Source organism: Pteronotus mesoamericanus, unplaced genomic scaffold, assembly GCF_021234165.1.
Source record: "Pteronotus mesoamericanus isolate MK-2021 breed Mesoamerican mustached bat unplaced genomic scaffold, CSHL_Meso_final contig_2, whole genome shotgun sequence".
In the NCBI taxonomy this organism is placed as follows: Eukaryota; Metazoa; Chordata; class Mammalia; order Chiroptera; family Mormoopidae; genus Pteronotus; species Pteronotus mesoamericanus.
The window spans coordinates 31,808,476-31,822,192 of record NW_026555084.1 but is presented as its reverse complement, the minus strand read 5'-3'; the positions used below and the strand labels follow the sequence as shown (position 1 = coordinate 31,822,192).

Genomic DNA, 13,717 nt, shown 5'->3' with positions numbered 1-13,717 from the left:
CGCCGGCCTGGCCCGGACGCTGTCCGCGGTGCTGAAAACTCCTCGGCCCTCTGCGGCTTTTTGCTTCCCTGGGATGCTGTCTGAGGACGCCCGTCCGGTGGGTTTTCTTCCTTTGCCATCTAGATTTTTTAAAGATCGCACTGACAGGGTTCACCAGGAAAGTGAGAAGAAGAGAAAGTAAGGGCTAAACACGAGGTCTCAGGAGTTAGCGCCACTACTAACTAGTTAGCTGTGTGAGCAGAGACAAGTGATCGATCAGTAGTCTCTCAATGTTCTTAGCTAAAAAATGGAGATATGACACATTAATATTAACATTCTCCTAAGTGATTGGAAATTAAAATTTGGATGAAGCCAGTAAACAAAACTTAGCACGGTGCCTGCCCCTAAATAAGCATTATATTAATGTTAGCCATTACCATTTTTAGTGGGTGGTTTCAAGGTACAAGCGAGAGGGATTTATCGCCTCTCGGCAATTACAGAATTATTTTTTCTCCTCTGGAAACTCAAAGGGGAAGGGACTATTTCCCTGCAGAGAAACGTCGCGGCGGAGGGGGCCGCAAGCCCCAACGGCCTTGGCTGCTCTTATTCGGCTGGAAGCCCCTGAGCTCTGCTTCGGCCCTGCATCCTCCCAGCACCATTGTGCGGTGCTGAGTGCTGGTCCCGTTTCCCGGATCCGGAGCTGAGGCTCGGAGAAGCGAGGTGGTTTGCTCGAGGCTGGCTACCCAGGGGGAGGAGCAGGGGCTCGCCCAGACTAGACGGTGGGCGGCCACCTGGCGCGGGAGGCGGTGGCGGGGGAATCCACGGCACCCCCCCCCCGTCTCCACCACCGCCCGTGTCTGCTCGGCTCGCGGGGCGTGGGCAGCGGCGAGACAAAGGGCGGGGGCGGGGCAGGGAAGGCCGGAAGCGCGCGCGGCCGAGGGGAGGCGGGAAATGTCCCCGCAGTGAGACCTCGAAGGTCTCCCCGGCCTGCGTCCCCGTCCAGGCGCTGAGTGTCTCAGACGAGTGGCTCCCCCTCTCTGAGCCCCGCCGTGCTCCCGGTGAACCGTGGAGAGGGTGCTTGCGGGGCTGGGGTGCGGGAGATCTGAGACAGTGCACCCCGCCCTCAGCTGGTGTGCAGCGACAGGGCGGCCTCTCCGCCCCTCAGTGTGTGCAATGGGAACCGGGTCGAGTACAGGGGGGACCCCAGGAGCCCAGGGGCCGCGGTGAGGGGCGTTCCTCCTCCCTCGGCCCCGCTGCCCCGCCGGCACCGCCCCTCCCGGCTCCGAGGCCCGAGTCGGCCAGCGCGCATGCCCGGGGCGGGGCGCGGGGCGGGAGCGCGGAGCCGGCGCGGGGGACAGCGGTGCGGAGTCCGCGGGTCCGCCCGCCAGCCCGGCCGGAGGCAGCCGAGGCCGCTCGCGCGGCGGCCGCGGGATCCCGAGCGCAGCGTGCCGAGGAGACGGATCGGCGGCACGGCTGGGTAAGCGCCGCGCCCGCGCCTGCTGCCCCTGCGGCGGGCGGCTTAGAACCCTTTCTTCTGTCTCGCGGGCCCTGGGGCCGCTGTCCAGGGTCCTCGAACCCCCTGGGCGGCGGGGCTTCGGCCCCGCGCGCTGCATGGGTCTCGTGTGAGCCCGGTCCGTGTGCGCGCGCGGCTGGGGGCGGCGGGTGTCCCTGTCCAGGCTCCTGGCCGAAGCGGGGCGGGGCGGGGGCGGGTCCCGCTGTCCGGGCCGAGCCCCCGAGGGGCCCCCGCCGGCCAGCCCCTGTGTGTAGAATCCGGGCCTGCGCCTGGCCTTGCCGCCGGCAGCCCCTTTGTTCCGCATGGCCGTTCGGGAGGGGGCGCTTCCCGCCATGGTCGGGAGGGGGTCCGACCGAGTTGATTCATTTCTCCTCTAGAGCAAGCAAAGCGCTCGCGTGGCTCTGCTGTCTGCGAGGCACTGAGCACACTCGCCGTCCCACACTTAGCGTGGCACACACTCTGGGGTCCCATCACACATTGTCACACAATGAACAAGGCCACAGGTCCACACACATGCACTATGGCCTTTGGTCATTCCATCAGACCCATACGCTCGGCTACCTGTGCACCCACCCCGTACACCTAGTGGGAGCTTTGTGTACACACCCAGGCACAGCTACGCACTCGCACCAGCCACCACCTATCACAGCGCACTCACCTCGACCATCCTCCCTGATCATAACACACTCGCAGCTGCCCTGCTTGTGCCTGTTCACACCTGCTCACCATGGTGTCCCTCATGTATCCCAGACCCTTGGAGTAGGCTGTCACACTGTGTACACGCTCCCTGTCACACACTCTGTCTCTTAGCTTGCTATCCACCCTTCCCCACACTCAGTCCAAGTGTGCAAACACTCTTGCATTCTTGGAAATGGATGAATGGATGGGCGAATGGATGGGTGGGTGGGTGGGCGAGCTGGGGGGGTTTCTGGAAGCTTTGGCTCTCACCCTTTGCTAGGCTCTTTCTCACCTCCAGTCCCAGGCAGGAAGCTTTGCCGCTCTGAGGGTCCTAGGGGACGAGGAGATGAGAGGGTGAGGGGCAGCCGACCGAGATCATCAGACATAAGCAGGGACACACGCACGCCTGTCAGAGCCCCACCAGCCTGTGTGGGTCTTGTCCCGACGGGAGGTGTTCGCTGGTGCCTGGCAGCCCTGGCTCCACGAGGGGAGGGATCCTGGAGGGAGAGGAACGGCAGGCCAGGCCTCTGAGCCAGAATGGGCTTCGCAGGGGCTGCTCTGCCCGGGATCGAGCACAGCACCTGTGCTCACCTCCTGGCCGGCCCTCCCGTGCGTGAGGCTCTGAGGTCATGTGGCCACACATGTGCACACCCACAGGGTCCAAGTGGCCCCCAGGGACACAAACAGGCCATTCTGCACATACAGGTTGCCCACATGCACACCAAGCTCCTCTAGAGCAGGACGCAGCAGCCAGCCCTGGCTCCCCGGGCCGGCCTGTGGTGCCGCAGACCCACTGTGGTCTGCATGCCCTGGCGCCAGGTGAGCTGGCCTGCCCCGCTCCCCCCCCCCCCCGCGAGCTGCTCTGCCGAATGACACAGGTGGGTGTGTGCCCGGGGACACGCCCGCTTCCTCTCCTGAACGCGCCCTGGTGCTGTTGCCTGTTAGGCCCAGGGGACAGGGAGGACCCTTGGCCTGACCCCGAAGAGCAGAAAGGGGTTTTAAAAGTGTCAGTGCCCAAGAGCTTCGCTGATACGAGCAGAAGAAGCTAGGCTTTGGGTTCAGACATGAGAGGCTTTGAACTCAGCCCCCGCCTCAGCTGTGAGCCCTCGCTGTCAAGTCTTTTCTCCCTCCGACCTGGGTCCTCATCTGTGAAATGCAACGATAATGCCCCTCTCGTGACAGTGTCGTGGAGTCCAGATGCTAAAGGGAACCCAAGAGTGCTGGGCGCAGGGCTGAGCGCCCAGTGGGAGCGTGAGGGAGCCTGGCTCTGTGGACGTGAGGAGGTGGCGCCCCGGGCCCGGCCGCCTCCTGCAGGGTGGCTGGAGGGTGCCAAGGCTTCCACAAGAGCCAGGGAGGGCCCGGCAGAGCTGCGGGCAGCAGAGCCGCTGGTCTTCACTCCTGGGCTGGCCCAGCCCTTCTAAATATAACTACGCCCCCTCCCCCCCTTCACGGACTGGGAAAGACTTGCTCAAAGTCACAGAGCAGATCAATGACTAAGCTCAGCCTTGACCCCACATCTTTCCAGCCGCTGGCTGGGCTCCCTGTCCCTACGCCAAACCGGATCCCAAGGTGGAGAACCTTGAGCTGGCGACTGAGAAGCTGGCCTCTTCCAGGGGGACCTTTCGGAAGAGGAGTGTTAGCAGAGGGGCTGCGCCCGCCTCTCAGGACCTCGGCTTCCTCCTCTGGAAATTAAGATGACAACACTGCAGGGCAGGTGTACAGGGTCGGCACAGAAACACAGTAAGGGCTGGTGTGTGAGGTCACTTCCCACCTTGCTTGGTATCTAGGTCAAGGGTTAGAACTCAAGTGGCTGCAGGCGGGGTGGATAACAAGCGAAAGGGTCTGGCTAGGAGGAAAATGAGGGTACAGATCCTGTGGCCGATGGCAACCGAGAGCCGGCCCCGTGTGCAGGACCCCGTAGGGAGGGGTGGCGATTGTGGCTAATTGGAGAATACAGCCCCGGCTAAAGCTTGGCTGCAGCCGACGGTCACCATGCAGGAAGCACGCTCAGATTGCCAAATTTTAGTTTTCCAGGAGGAGCTGGAAATCTGATTTTCACTGAAATCTTCTATTTTTTAGAAGTGAATTCCTTTAAAAAATTTTTAGCTCTGTGAGTCAAACAAACATATCTGAGGCCTGGGTTTGCCCGTTTTTGCCTCTGCTGCAGGCCTGCCCCCCCCCCCCCCTCCCCAGCCCCTCCCCTGCCCCCTCTCGGGAGCACAGCTGGGCTCTGACAGGCTGAGTGGATAAACACAGGCCTTCCACATACACAGCCCAGCCCCAAAGTGCAGAGCTGCGTACACCCCTCATCTCTAACTCTCACGACAGCCCCGTGGGCGCAGGGCATGGGGTGCCAGGGCCCCCGGTGAGGAGAAGGGGCTTGCCTGAGGTCACGGAGCTGGTAAGTGGCAGACTGTCCTGACTCCTGCTCAGACCACACTCAGAGGGGGAGCTTGTGGGAGGGGCTGGTATGAGGGACCCAGGGCTGGGCTACCCGGGCTGAAAGGGGGCGTGTGAGGACTCCGAGCGCCCGCCCGACAGCCCCCCTGACCCCTTCCAGCTCCGTCCCAAGCTCCCCCCGCACCTGCCAGGCAGCTGTTAAATTTCTGTTTTCCAGAAGAGGACACCGAGGTTGCGAGAGGCAGGCGTGCGTGGCAGGCAGGCCCAGCCCGCCCCGGGCCCGGGCCCTCTCTCTTGGCCATCCACCGAGTCCTCCGGCTCGTAGCAGCCTTTTCTGCAGCCCGAAGGACCGGATAGGTCAGGGGTCTCAAGCAAGGCACCTGGGGGTCAGAGCTGGCCCACAAAAGTGAGTTTTTTGATCTGTGTGGTATTTTTTACATTAACCAACATTCAAAATACAGAAAAATCCACATTGATGACTTTGCTCAAAAAACGAGAACTGGCCATGCAGGAGCCACGTTTGCTTTCCTGCTGAGATGCCCCCGGGGTGCCCTGGCCGCTGTGGCTCAGCTGGGTGGAGCATGATCCCATGACCAAAGCGTTGCGGGTCCGATTCCAGGCCGGGGCCCCTGCCTGGGTTTTGGGTTCAAGCCCTGGTCCTGCACTTACAATCCCCGGTCCGGGCGCATCCAAAGGCAACCTGTCGATGTTTCTCTCCATATTGATGTTTCTCTCTCTCCCTTCACCATCTCTGAAAGCAATGAAAAAATATCCTTGGGTGAAGACGGAAAAAGAAAAGACACCCCAGCGGTTTCCCAGCACCCTTAGGAGGCACCCCTGCCCCACCCCCGAGGCCTGAACGATGGGCTCCCACCTGCCTCCTCCCCACCCCTTCCGAGCGCACTCCAGCCACGCAGGCCTTTCCACGGCTGCCCCAGCTGTACCTCCTCAGAGGGGCTTTCCTTGGCCATGTGTTAAACCAGCTGCCCACTCCTTTGTCTTCACAGCCTCTATTATGATTGAAATTACACGATTTATTTGCTTACTTGTGAATTGCTCTCCCCCAATCTTTCCACACCCGGACAGCAGGCACCATGTATTTCTTATTCACGGCTGTATCCCCAGTACCAGGAACAGTGTTTAGGACATTGCATACGTGCTAAAGAAATGTTGAATGAGTAAACGAATCCCTACGCAGGTAGTAGAACTTACTGCGGGAAGGGGCCAGTGCTCTCTGCTTTGCCACAGTGCCCACCACTCCCTCTCATCTCCCTCACCCTGAGGGTGTCAGAGGTCTTTAATCACCTCGCTGACTCTGCTGTTTTTCTGATGGGAGAAAAATACTTATCTGTGCCCATATCACCATCTAGAGGCAAAAAATGAAGATAGACACAGTCCATACCACTCAAATCTGATGCCTGCCCGATCCCTGTAGGCCAGTGACCTCCCAACTCATTTTCATGCTGCCAAGAGCCAGATCCAAGGAATTCCAGCCAGACCGCTCACAGCTGCTTCTGGACACTCCTCCGTAAGCCCCACAGGCACCCAGTTCACCTTCCCAAACCCAGCGCCCACTATCCTTTGCAAAACTGCCCCTCCCCGTGTGTCCCAAATTTGGTGATGACCCCCGCTCTTCCAAGTCCCGTAAGCCCAAAGCCTGAGCACCCAGTGGTGAACAGGAGGAGCTAAGTCCCCATCCAGGGACCTGAGGTCTAGGCAGGGACCTAGAGGTCTAAAGGGCTAAGTGCAGCCCTGGCTGGTGTGGCTCAGTGGACGGAGCACTAGCCTGCAAACCGAAAGGTTGCCGGTTCGATCCCCAATCAGGGCACATGGCTGGGCTGCAGGTCCCTGGCTGGGGGCATGTAAGAGGCAACCACACATTGATGTTTCTCTTGCACATCAATGCTTCTCTTTCTCTCTTCCCCTCTCTGTAAAAAATAAAAGTTTTAAAATAAAATTAAGGGCTAAGTGCAGACTGACATGAGTCTAGTTAGAGGCTGTGAGAACCTGAGGGAGCTGGTGGGCAACGAAGGCTCCCAGGGGAGCAGGAGGCATTTACCCTGAGACCTCAAGGTTGAAAGAGAGCCAGGCAGGAGGGTGTGGAGAGGCCACAGTGGAACAGACACAAAGCCATGAAGGAACCCACAGAGGTGGTGTGTGTGTGCATATGTGTGTGAACGTGGGTGCATCTGTGAACATGGGCGCATGAGTGTGAGAACGTGGGTGTGTGTGCGTGTATGTGTAAGTGAGTGAACGTGGGTATGTGTGGGTGTGTGCATATGTGTGTATGTGTGTGAACGTGTGTGTGTGTGTGCATGAGTGTGTGTGGGTGAACGTGGCTGTGTGTGCATGTGTGTGAGTTAACATGGGCGCATGTGCATGAGTGTGCATGAGTGAACATGTGTGCTTGTGCATGTGTATGTGAGTGAATGTGTGTGCGTGAGTGTATGCAAATGAACATGGGTGTGTGTATGTGTGAGTGAATGTGGGAGTGTTGTGTGAGTGTATGTGAGTGAACGTGGGTGTGAGTGAACATGGGTGTGTGTACATGTGAGTGAACATGGGTGTGAGTGAACATGGGGGTGTGTACGTGAGTGTGTGTGCATGTGGGGGGTGTGCATGGGTGCGCATGTGTGTGCACACGCTCATGCCTTGGAGGAGGGGTGCATACTGAGCGATACCACCCAGCAGGCCAGCGAGCTGATGGGCTGGAAAGCACACCATGGAGTTGGGTTGGACCCTAAATGGACTGGGGAGTCATTAAAGGCTTCTTTCTTGTTTTGGTTTTTAAACAACTCATAACCCAAATTCAGACTTCACAACGGGGCACATAAAAAAGCCTCCTCTGCTTCCAAATCACGGTCTTGCTGTCCAGAGGCTGTCACTACTAAAAGTTTCACTGGCTTCCTTCCAGAAACGCCCTCTTTGTAAATAAGCCATGGACGTGAGTCTGTCCCTCCCTTGTTTAATTGTGGGCGTCTTTCCTCGTCGCCCCAACATGCTGACAGCTGCGAGGGGTCCCGGTGGTCGTCCTGCATTTCCCAGGCCCACTTCCTGGTTTTCCCATCGTCACCAGCCTTGTCCTCGCGTGCCCTCCGTGCACAGCTGTCCCTGGGGGTGGGCCTGCTGGCCCAAATGCTACATGCCCTGGAAGCTTTGATAGGAATTGATGAATGGCCTTCCAAAGAGGTTACAGCCAATTCACATCCTCAGCAAGAGCTGGGGGAAGCAAACCACATGGAATGGCATGGCTGGACCCACATCTTGAAAGGTCTTTCAGCCATTCATTTAACAAAGGTTTAGTGGGAGCTACTAGCTCACTACTTACCAGTCACTGTTCTCGACCCTGAGGGCACATCAGTACACCCAGCCCCGTGCCCTCCGGCAGCTGACATCCCAATGGGAGGACACGTCATAGGCAATAAACCAATGTTGTATGGTGACAGGCACTATGAAGCAAATCTGAGCAAGGCAAGGGAGATGCAAGGCACCAGGCAGTGCGGGGGAGGGGACTGTGTCACACAGGATGGGTCAGGGGGCAGAGCATGCAGACTCAGGCGGGAGGGTGCTCCACGCAGAGGCAGCAGCCGGTGCAAAGGCCCAGAGCAGCGGGTGTTCGAGGATCAGCCAGGCAGCCCGTACGGCCGAGGCAGCATAATCGAGGGACAGGCGCTGGGGCCAGAAAACGCGGTCTTGTGGGCCGTAGTCAGGTTACTTTCACTTTGCACGCGGCGGGGAGACACCTGCCTGGTTCTGAGCACAGGAGGGGCACGATCTGCCTTCGGTCCTTCTAAGGTCCCTCTGGCTGCCGTGTTGAGAATGAGCTGTTTGCGATGAAGGGAAAAGCAGGGGCGGATGACCCAGGTGGCAGGTGGTATGGGTCAAGCTCGGGTTGGCGGCCAGATTCTGGATCTGCTGGGAAGGTAGATCCATCCTGTTTTGCTGATGGATGGGATGCGGGCTGCGAGAGAAGTCAAGGGCGGCTCTAGGACTTTGGCCTGAGCACGAGTGAGGCGGCCTGGGCGCGAGGCAGGATGGGCAGGTTGGGGTTCACTTTGGCTGCCGACTGTGTAACGGAATAGAAATGCTCGCAGGCCCAGCCGCCCCCTAGACACTGCCCTGTCTGCCTCCCAGGTACCACGCACTTGGCTTGTCCAAAACACAACTCCCTCTTTCCCTACACCTCCTGCCCAGCACCATTGCCTGGCAACACACCCACCCCAGCCAGAACCCCGCGGTCCACCCCGCAACACCCCCCCGGCCAGCTGGTTCCTGCCAGCTTTCCCTCAGAGCTCTCGGAGCCGCCAAACCCGCTCTCTGGGACCTCCCGGGCCCTCTCACCTGGGCCTTCGCAGCCGCCCCGGGGCCGTGGCAGCGAAGGGGCCGGGTGACCCCACGAAGAACTGAATGAGTGAGAGACTGAATGAATGACCGGGCAGCAGCCCTTGCAGGTCTCGGCCGGCCCCTCGCCTCCAGCCCAGCCCCCACGCCCTTCTAGAGCGATCTCCGAAAACGCACACCTCCGACTCTGTCTCTCCTTCGACCACAAACTATTCACAGCTCCCCAGGACCTACACAGACATATTTCGTTTGGCCACCATAGTGTTCTTGTTGTTGTTTTTCATCTTGAATTAATTAGGATATTTCACATTAAAGAGCTGGATTCCCGCTTCGTACTGGCCCTGCCAGGAGGCATTGCTCCAGGGCAGCCTTGGCTGGGGGGGTAGGGGTCCGGCCTCGGCCCGGCCCGCGCTCTCCAGCTTGCGGTGCTCCTTGCCACTCCCCACTGTTTTATACTTAGCCTGCTTCCCTCATTTAAATTCCCTGCCTGGCCCATGGCATTAGAGCTTGTGATCCACGGGCTAGAGGACAGAAGCATGATTTCTAGGTAGCACGTTGCATGGGATGGGCTGACACGGGAAGGACAGTGGCAGATGAAGGTGAGAAGTTCCACTGTGGCCGGGCGCAAAGGGCCTGAGTGCCATGTTGGGTAATCAGGGTCCCCGGGAGCACTGGAGCAGGGCGTGACGTGGAGGGGTTCGTGTGTTTACGCCAGGCCCTGTGGACACGAAGGGGCCAGGCGGGGGCAGGAAACCAGGTGGGGAGGCCTGGCCGCCGGCAGGAGGGCAGGAGAGGGGAGGCCTGATGGAGGCTCCGCCCTCCGGGTCTCCCCTGAGCCTGAGTCTGCTTTCTCTATGTTTCAGAGCCAGACCGCAGCCCGGGTCTGCGGCGCCGTCATGCGGGCTTTTGGGCAGCACTGAAGAACCAGCCTGGCTCCGGGGGCTTCGAAAGGACTCCAGCCCCCCAGGACCCCTGCCCTCAGCCCTCTGCTGCCCACAGGATGGGAGCCTGGGGGCTGGGGGCCCGGCCATGAGGGATCACTGCCCCTCTCCGCTAAAGGCCAGCGCGGTACCGCCCAGGCAGACCCCGGCCCAAAGCCCAGGCATGGACTCCGGGCGCAGCGGCAGCCCCAGCAGGGCTGGGGAAGGGGCCTCCAGCTCTGACGGTCCCGGCGGGAGCTTGGCCTGCCCGTCCCTGACCTGCATCCCCCCCGAAGAGGCAGCCACCACGGAGGCAGTGGGGACACAGGGAGCCTCGAACTCAGGGACACCAGAAGTCACCTTCTCTGGAAAGCCAGAGCCTGTGTCCTCAGTGAAAAAGGATCCCTCCTCCTTGGAGAACAGAAATCCTATGTTCTCGGAGAAGATGGACGCCAAGTCTTCAAAGCAGGCAGATTCCACCTTCACAGGAAAGGAAGATGCCAGGCCCTTGAGAGAGACGGGTCCCATGTTCACAGGAAAGGCAGAGCCTGCAGTCTTGGGAAAGGGGGGTCCTGTGGCCTCTGGAAGGATGGATCCTGGGGCCCCAAGAGAGGAGGACCCCCGACCCTCGGGAGAGGCAGGCCCTGCGCGCTTGAGCAAGGTGGGTCCAGAGTCCCCAAGGAGGGCGGGTCCCACGTCCTCGGCCACAGTGGACCCTGCACGCCCGGGACAGGAGGAGCCCAGGTATTCGGGACAAAAGCTTCCTGGATCCTCAGAAGGGGCGGGTTCTGCACCTGCTGGCAAGGCAGACCTTGGGTCCTTGGGAAAGAGAGATCCTGGACCCTCAGGGAAGGGGAATCCCAGGTCCTCGGAAAACACCGAGCCTGCATCTGCGAGAAAGGCAGGTCCTGGGTCTGGTGGATCACTGGCTCCAGGGTCGTCAGGCGAAACCGAGCCCACCTCCCACAGAACAGCGGCTCCAGGCCCGACCGGAGGGGGCCAGCTCTTGGAAACGACAGACCCTGTATCTGTGGGAAACATGGAAACTGTGTCCTCTGCAAAAGAGGACCCTCAGCTCCTGGGAATGAGGGATCCTGCCGCCTCAGGAAAGGGGGATCCCGCGTCTTCGAGAGTGACCGAAACTGAGTCTGCTGGACAGGCGGCAGCTGTCTCTTTAAGCGAGGTGGGCCCAACCTCTTCGGGAAAGGTGGACCCCGCGTCCTCAGGAAGGCCAGAGCCCTTGTCTCCTGGGAGAGCGGAAGTCCCGTCGGTGGGAAAGACGGGAGGTGTGTCTGCGGGGACGGAGGACCCAGGCTCCTCCAGAAAGGCGGGTCCCCTCAGTTCTGTGGGAAATACAAAGACATCATCTTCTGGGAACGTGGATCCTGAATCTTCAGGGAAGATAGGCCCTGTGCCCTCAGTCCCAGGGGATCCCAAGTTCTCCAGAACAGCGGGACCCTCATCCTCTGTAAAGGCCGAGGCGGTGGCTGGCGGGAAGGCAGCGCCACTGTCCTCAGAGAAGGCAGGCCCGGCAACCTCTGCAAAGACGGGTCCCACAGCCTCAGAGAAGGCCGAGCCCCAGCCCTTGGGCAAGGCAGACCCTGTGAGCAGGGGGAAGGCAGAAGGCATGTCCCCGCGCGAGGCAGGCTCTGTGTCTGCAGGAAAGGTAGCCCCCACGACCCCAGGGGAAACAGCCCCGGCTCCCTTGGGGAAAGCAGATGCTTCGGCGGCGGAGGAAAAGGAGGGTCCCCTGCCTCCAGAGAAGGGGAATCCTGTGAACTCCACAAAGGTGGACCCCAGGGCCTCGGGGAAAGCAGAACCCAAATCCCTGGGCAAAGCAGCCACCAAGCCCCCTGAGCAGGAGGGTCCTGCTTCATCAGGAAGAGCAGAGACTGTGTCTCTGCTGGAGAAGCCCCTGGCCTTGGAGAAGGGGGATCCTGGATCCTCAGGAAAAGCAGGCCCTGTTGCCTCGGGAAAGGTAGAGCCCGTGGCCCTGGGGAAGGCTGACCCCGCACTGCCTCCAGGAAAAGCTGAGCCGCGATCCTCCGGGAATGTGGCCCCCCTGACTCTGGGTCAGGCGGAGGCCTCCTCCCCCAGGGAGTCAGATATCGAAGCCTGCGGCTCCGCCTCTGCTCCCTCGGGTGCTGGGAGTGGTGGGAACCTCGTGGAACGAGTGCCAGCGACCAGCACCGAGGCCTGCAGCCCGGGGCAGAAAGAGCCGGTGGCCGCTGGGGCCCAGGGAAGCCCCGGCTCGGAGGCTGAAGCGCCCCGGCCCGGGCCGCGGACTCGTGACAACTTCACTAAGGCGCCGTCGTGGGATGCAAGCGGCCCGCCGCCACCGCCGCGTGAGGACGCGGGGACGCAGGCAGGCGCGCAGGCCTGCGTGTCGGTGGCGGTGAGCCCCATGTCTCCGCAGGATGGCTCGGGCGGCCCGGCGTTCAGCTTCCAGGCGGCGCCGCGCGCGCCCAGCCCCGCACCTAAGCAGCCATCGCGCCGGGACGCGGGCCTGCAAGTGTCGATGGGGGCCGCCGAGACACGCTCTGTGGCCACAGGGCCCATGACGCCGCAGGCCGCCGTGCCGCCCACCGCGCCGCCCGCCTTCCCCGAGGTGCGGGTGCGGCCCGGCTCGGTGCTGGCTGCCGCCGTGGCGCCCCCGGAGGCGGCCGAGCCCGTTCGCGATGTAAGCTGGGACGAAAAGGGCATGACGTGGGAGGTGTACGGCGCCGCCATGGAGGTGGAGGTCCTGGGCATGGCCATCCAGAAACATCTGGAGCGACAGATCGAGGAGCACGGCCGCCAGGGGGCACCCGCGCCGCCCCCTGCCGCCCGCCCGGGCCCCGGCCGTGCAGGCTCGGTGCGCACCGCGCCTCCCGAAAGCAACGCAAAGCGCCCGCCTGGCCTCTTCCGCGCGCTGCTGCAGAGCGTGCGCCGGCCGCGATGCTGCTCGCGGGCGGGACCCACGGCCGAGTGATCTGCCCCACTTTTGTACGCCCGGGTTTTCCAACCTCCTCAGGCTCCCTTCTTGACCCCAGGCCCTAGGAAGGGATTCCCTCGACAAAAGACAGGCCTCCGAGGTATGGGCAGCCTCCTGAGCCTTCTCATTCCTCCCCCGCCCCCCCTCCCACACAAATGAACCCGCTCTGCCCAGCTCCTCCCTGATCAGGAGTCTGCAAGCCCAGCCCTGACACCCTACTGTCCCCTCACCGCCCTCGGCTCCACTCCCTCCCAGCCACACCTGGGGTACCTGCTCAGTACCCCGAGGCCTGAGAGCTGAGGCAGGCTCCTGAGTTGTCCAGGCTGCTGGCTGCCGCTGGCAGCCAGGTCCCCAGAATGGGAGAGAATGTGTGCAAAACCTCCATGTGTGCAAGGATCGGTGTGTGAGGCCCCAGAGTGTGCAAGGCTCAGAATGCGAGTGTGAGTGCGTGTCCTCGCCACGGGCTGGCCCCCATGTCCCAGACGTCTCTTGCATGCAGGTAGTCACCCGCGTTCCTATCTGCCGGCCCACCCCCAGCCCTAGGTCCACCCTCATAGGACAGGGTTCACGGTTCCCGGGGCGCGGGGTGGGGGGTGAAGGGGTGCCACAGCTGCAGGAGCCTGGCACTGCAGTTGAAAGGAGAGTCACAGAAAGGTCCGAGGGTTTCAGACAGGTCTGGGGATAACAGCCAAGGTCACGGAAGGTCTTGGGTATCGGGCAGAATGGAGAGCTCACTCTACAACCATAGCTGCCCATTAAAGGCCTCCCTCTCCCGCCCCCCGTGCCCCCTGTGCTGTGAGCCCCACAAGCCCTGAGGACCACTTAGAACCCCTGTCCCCACCCCTCTAGCCGTGGTTTTTGGCTACAAACTGTCACAATATACATTGGTAATAAAATTTTCCCCCAACACTC

At 61.2% G+C, this 13,717-nt stretch overlaps 1 protein-coding gene across 2 annotated transcripts; it reads left to right on the top strand.

Annotated features, from left to right (window-relative positions):
- The first annotated feature begins 1,286 nt into the window (after positions 1-1,286).
- GPRIN1 (G protein regulated inducer of neurite outgrowth 1) lies at positions 1,287-12,802 on the top strand. 2 transcript variants are annotated; one of them, XM_054568004.1, is made up of 2 exons: positions 1,287-1,456; positions 9,775-12,802. In XM_054568004.1, the coding sequence occupies exons 1-2, from the start codon at positions 1,287-1,289 to the stop codon at positions 12,800-12,802; spliced, it is 3,198 nt and encodes a 1,065-aa protein (XP_054423979.1). The 2 variants fall into 2 exon arrangements, with proteins under 2 accessions (XP_054423979.1, XP_054423980.1); XM_054568005.1 differs by lacking the exon at positions 1,287-1,456 and adding an exon at positions 4,928-4,976.
- Positions 12,803-13,717: the final 915 nt, after the last annotated feature.

Coding starts and splice junctions, on each gene's coding strand:
- GPRIN1 (XM_054568004.1), top strand. CDS start 1,287: ATGCCCGGGGCGGGGCGCGGGGCGGGAGCGCGGAGCCGGCGCGGGGGA. Junction 1,457..9,774: donor CGGATCGGCGGCACGGCTGG/GTAAGCGCCGCG, acceptor TCTATGTTTCAG/AGCCAGACCGCAGCCCGGGT.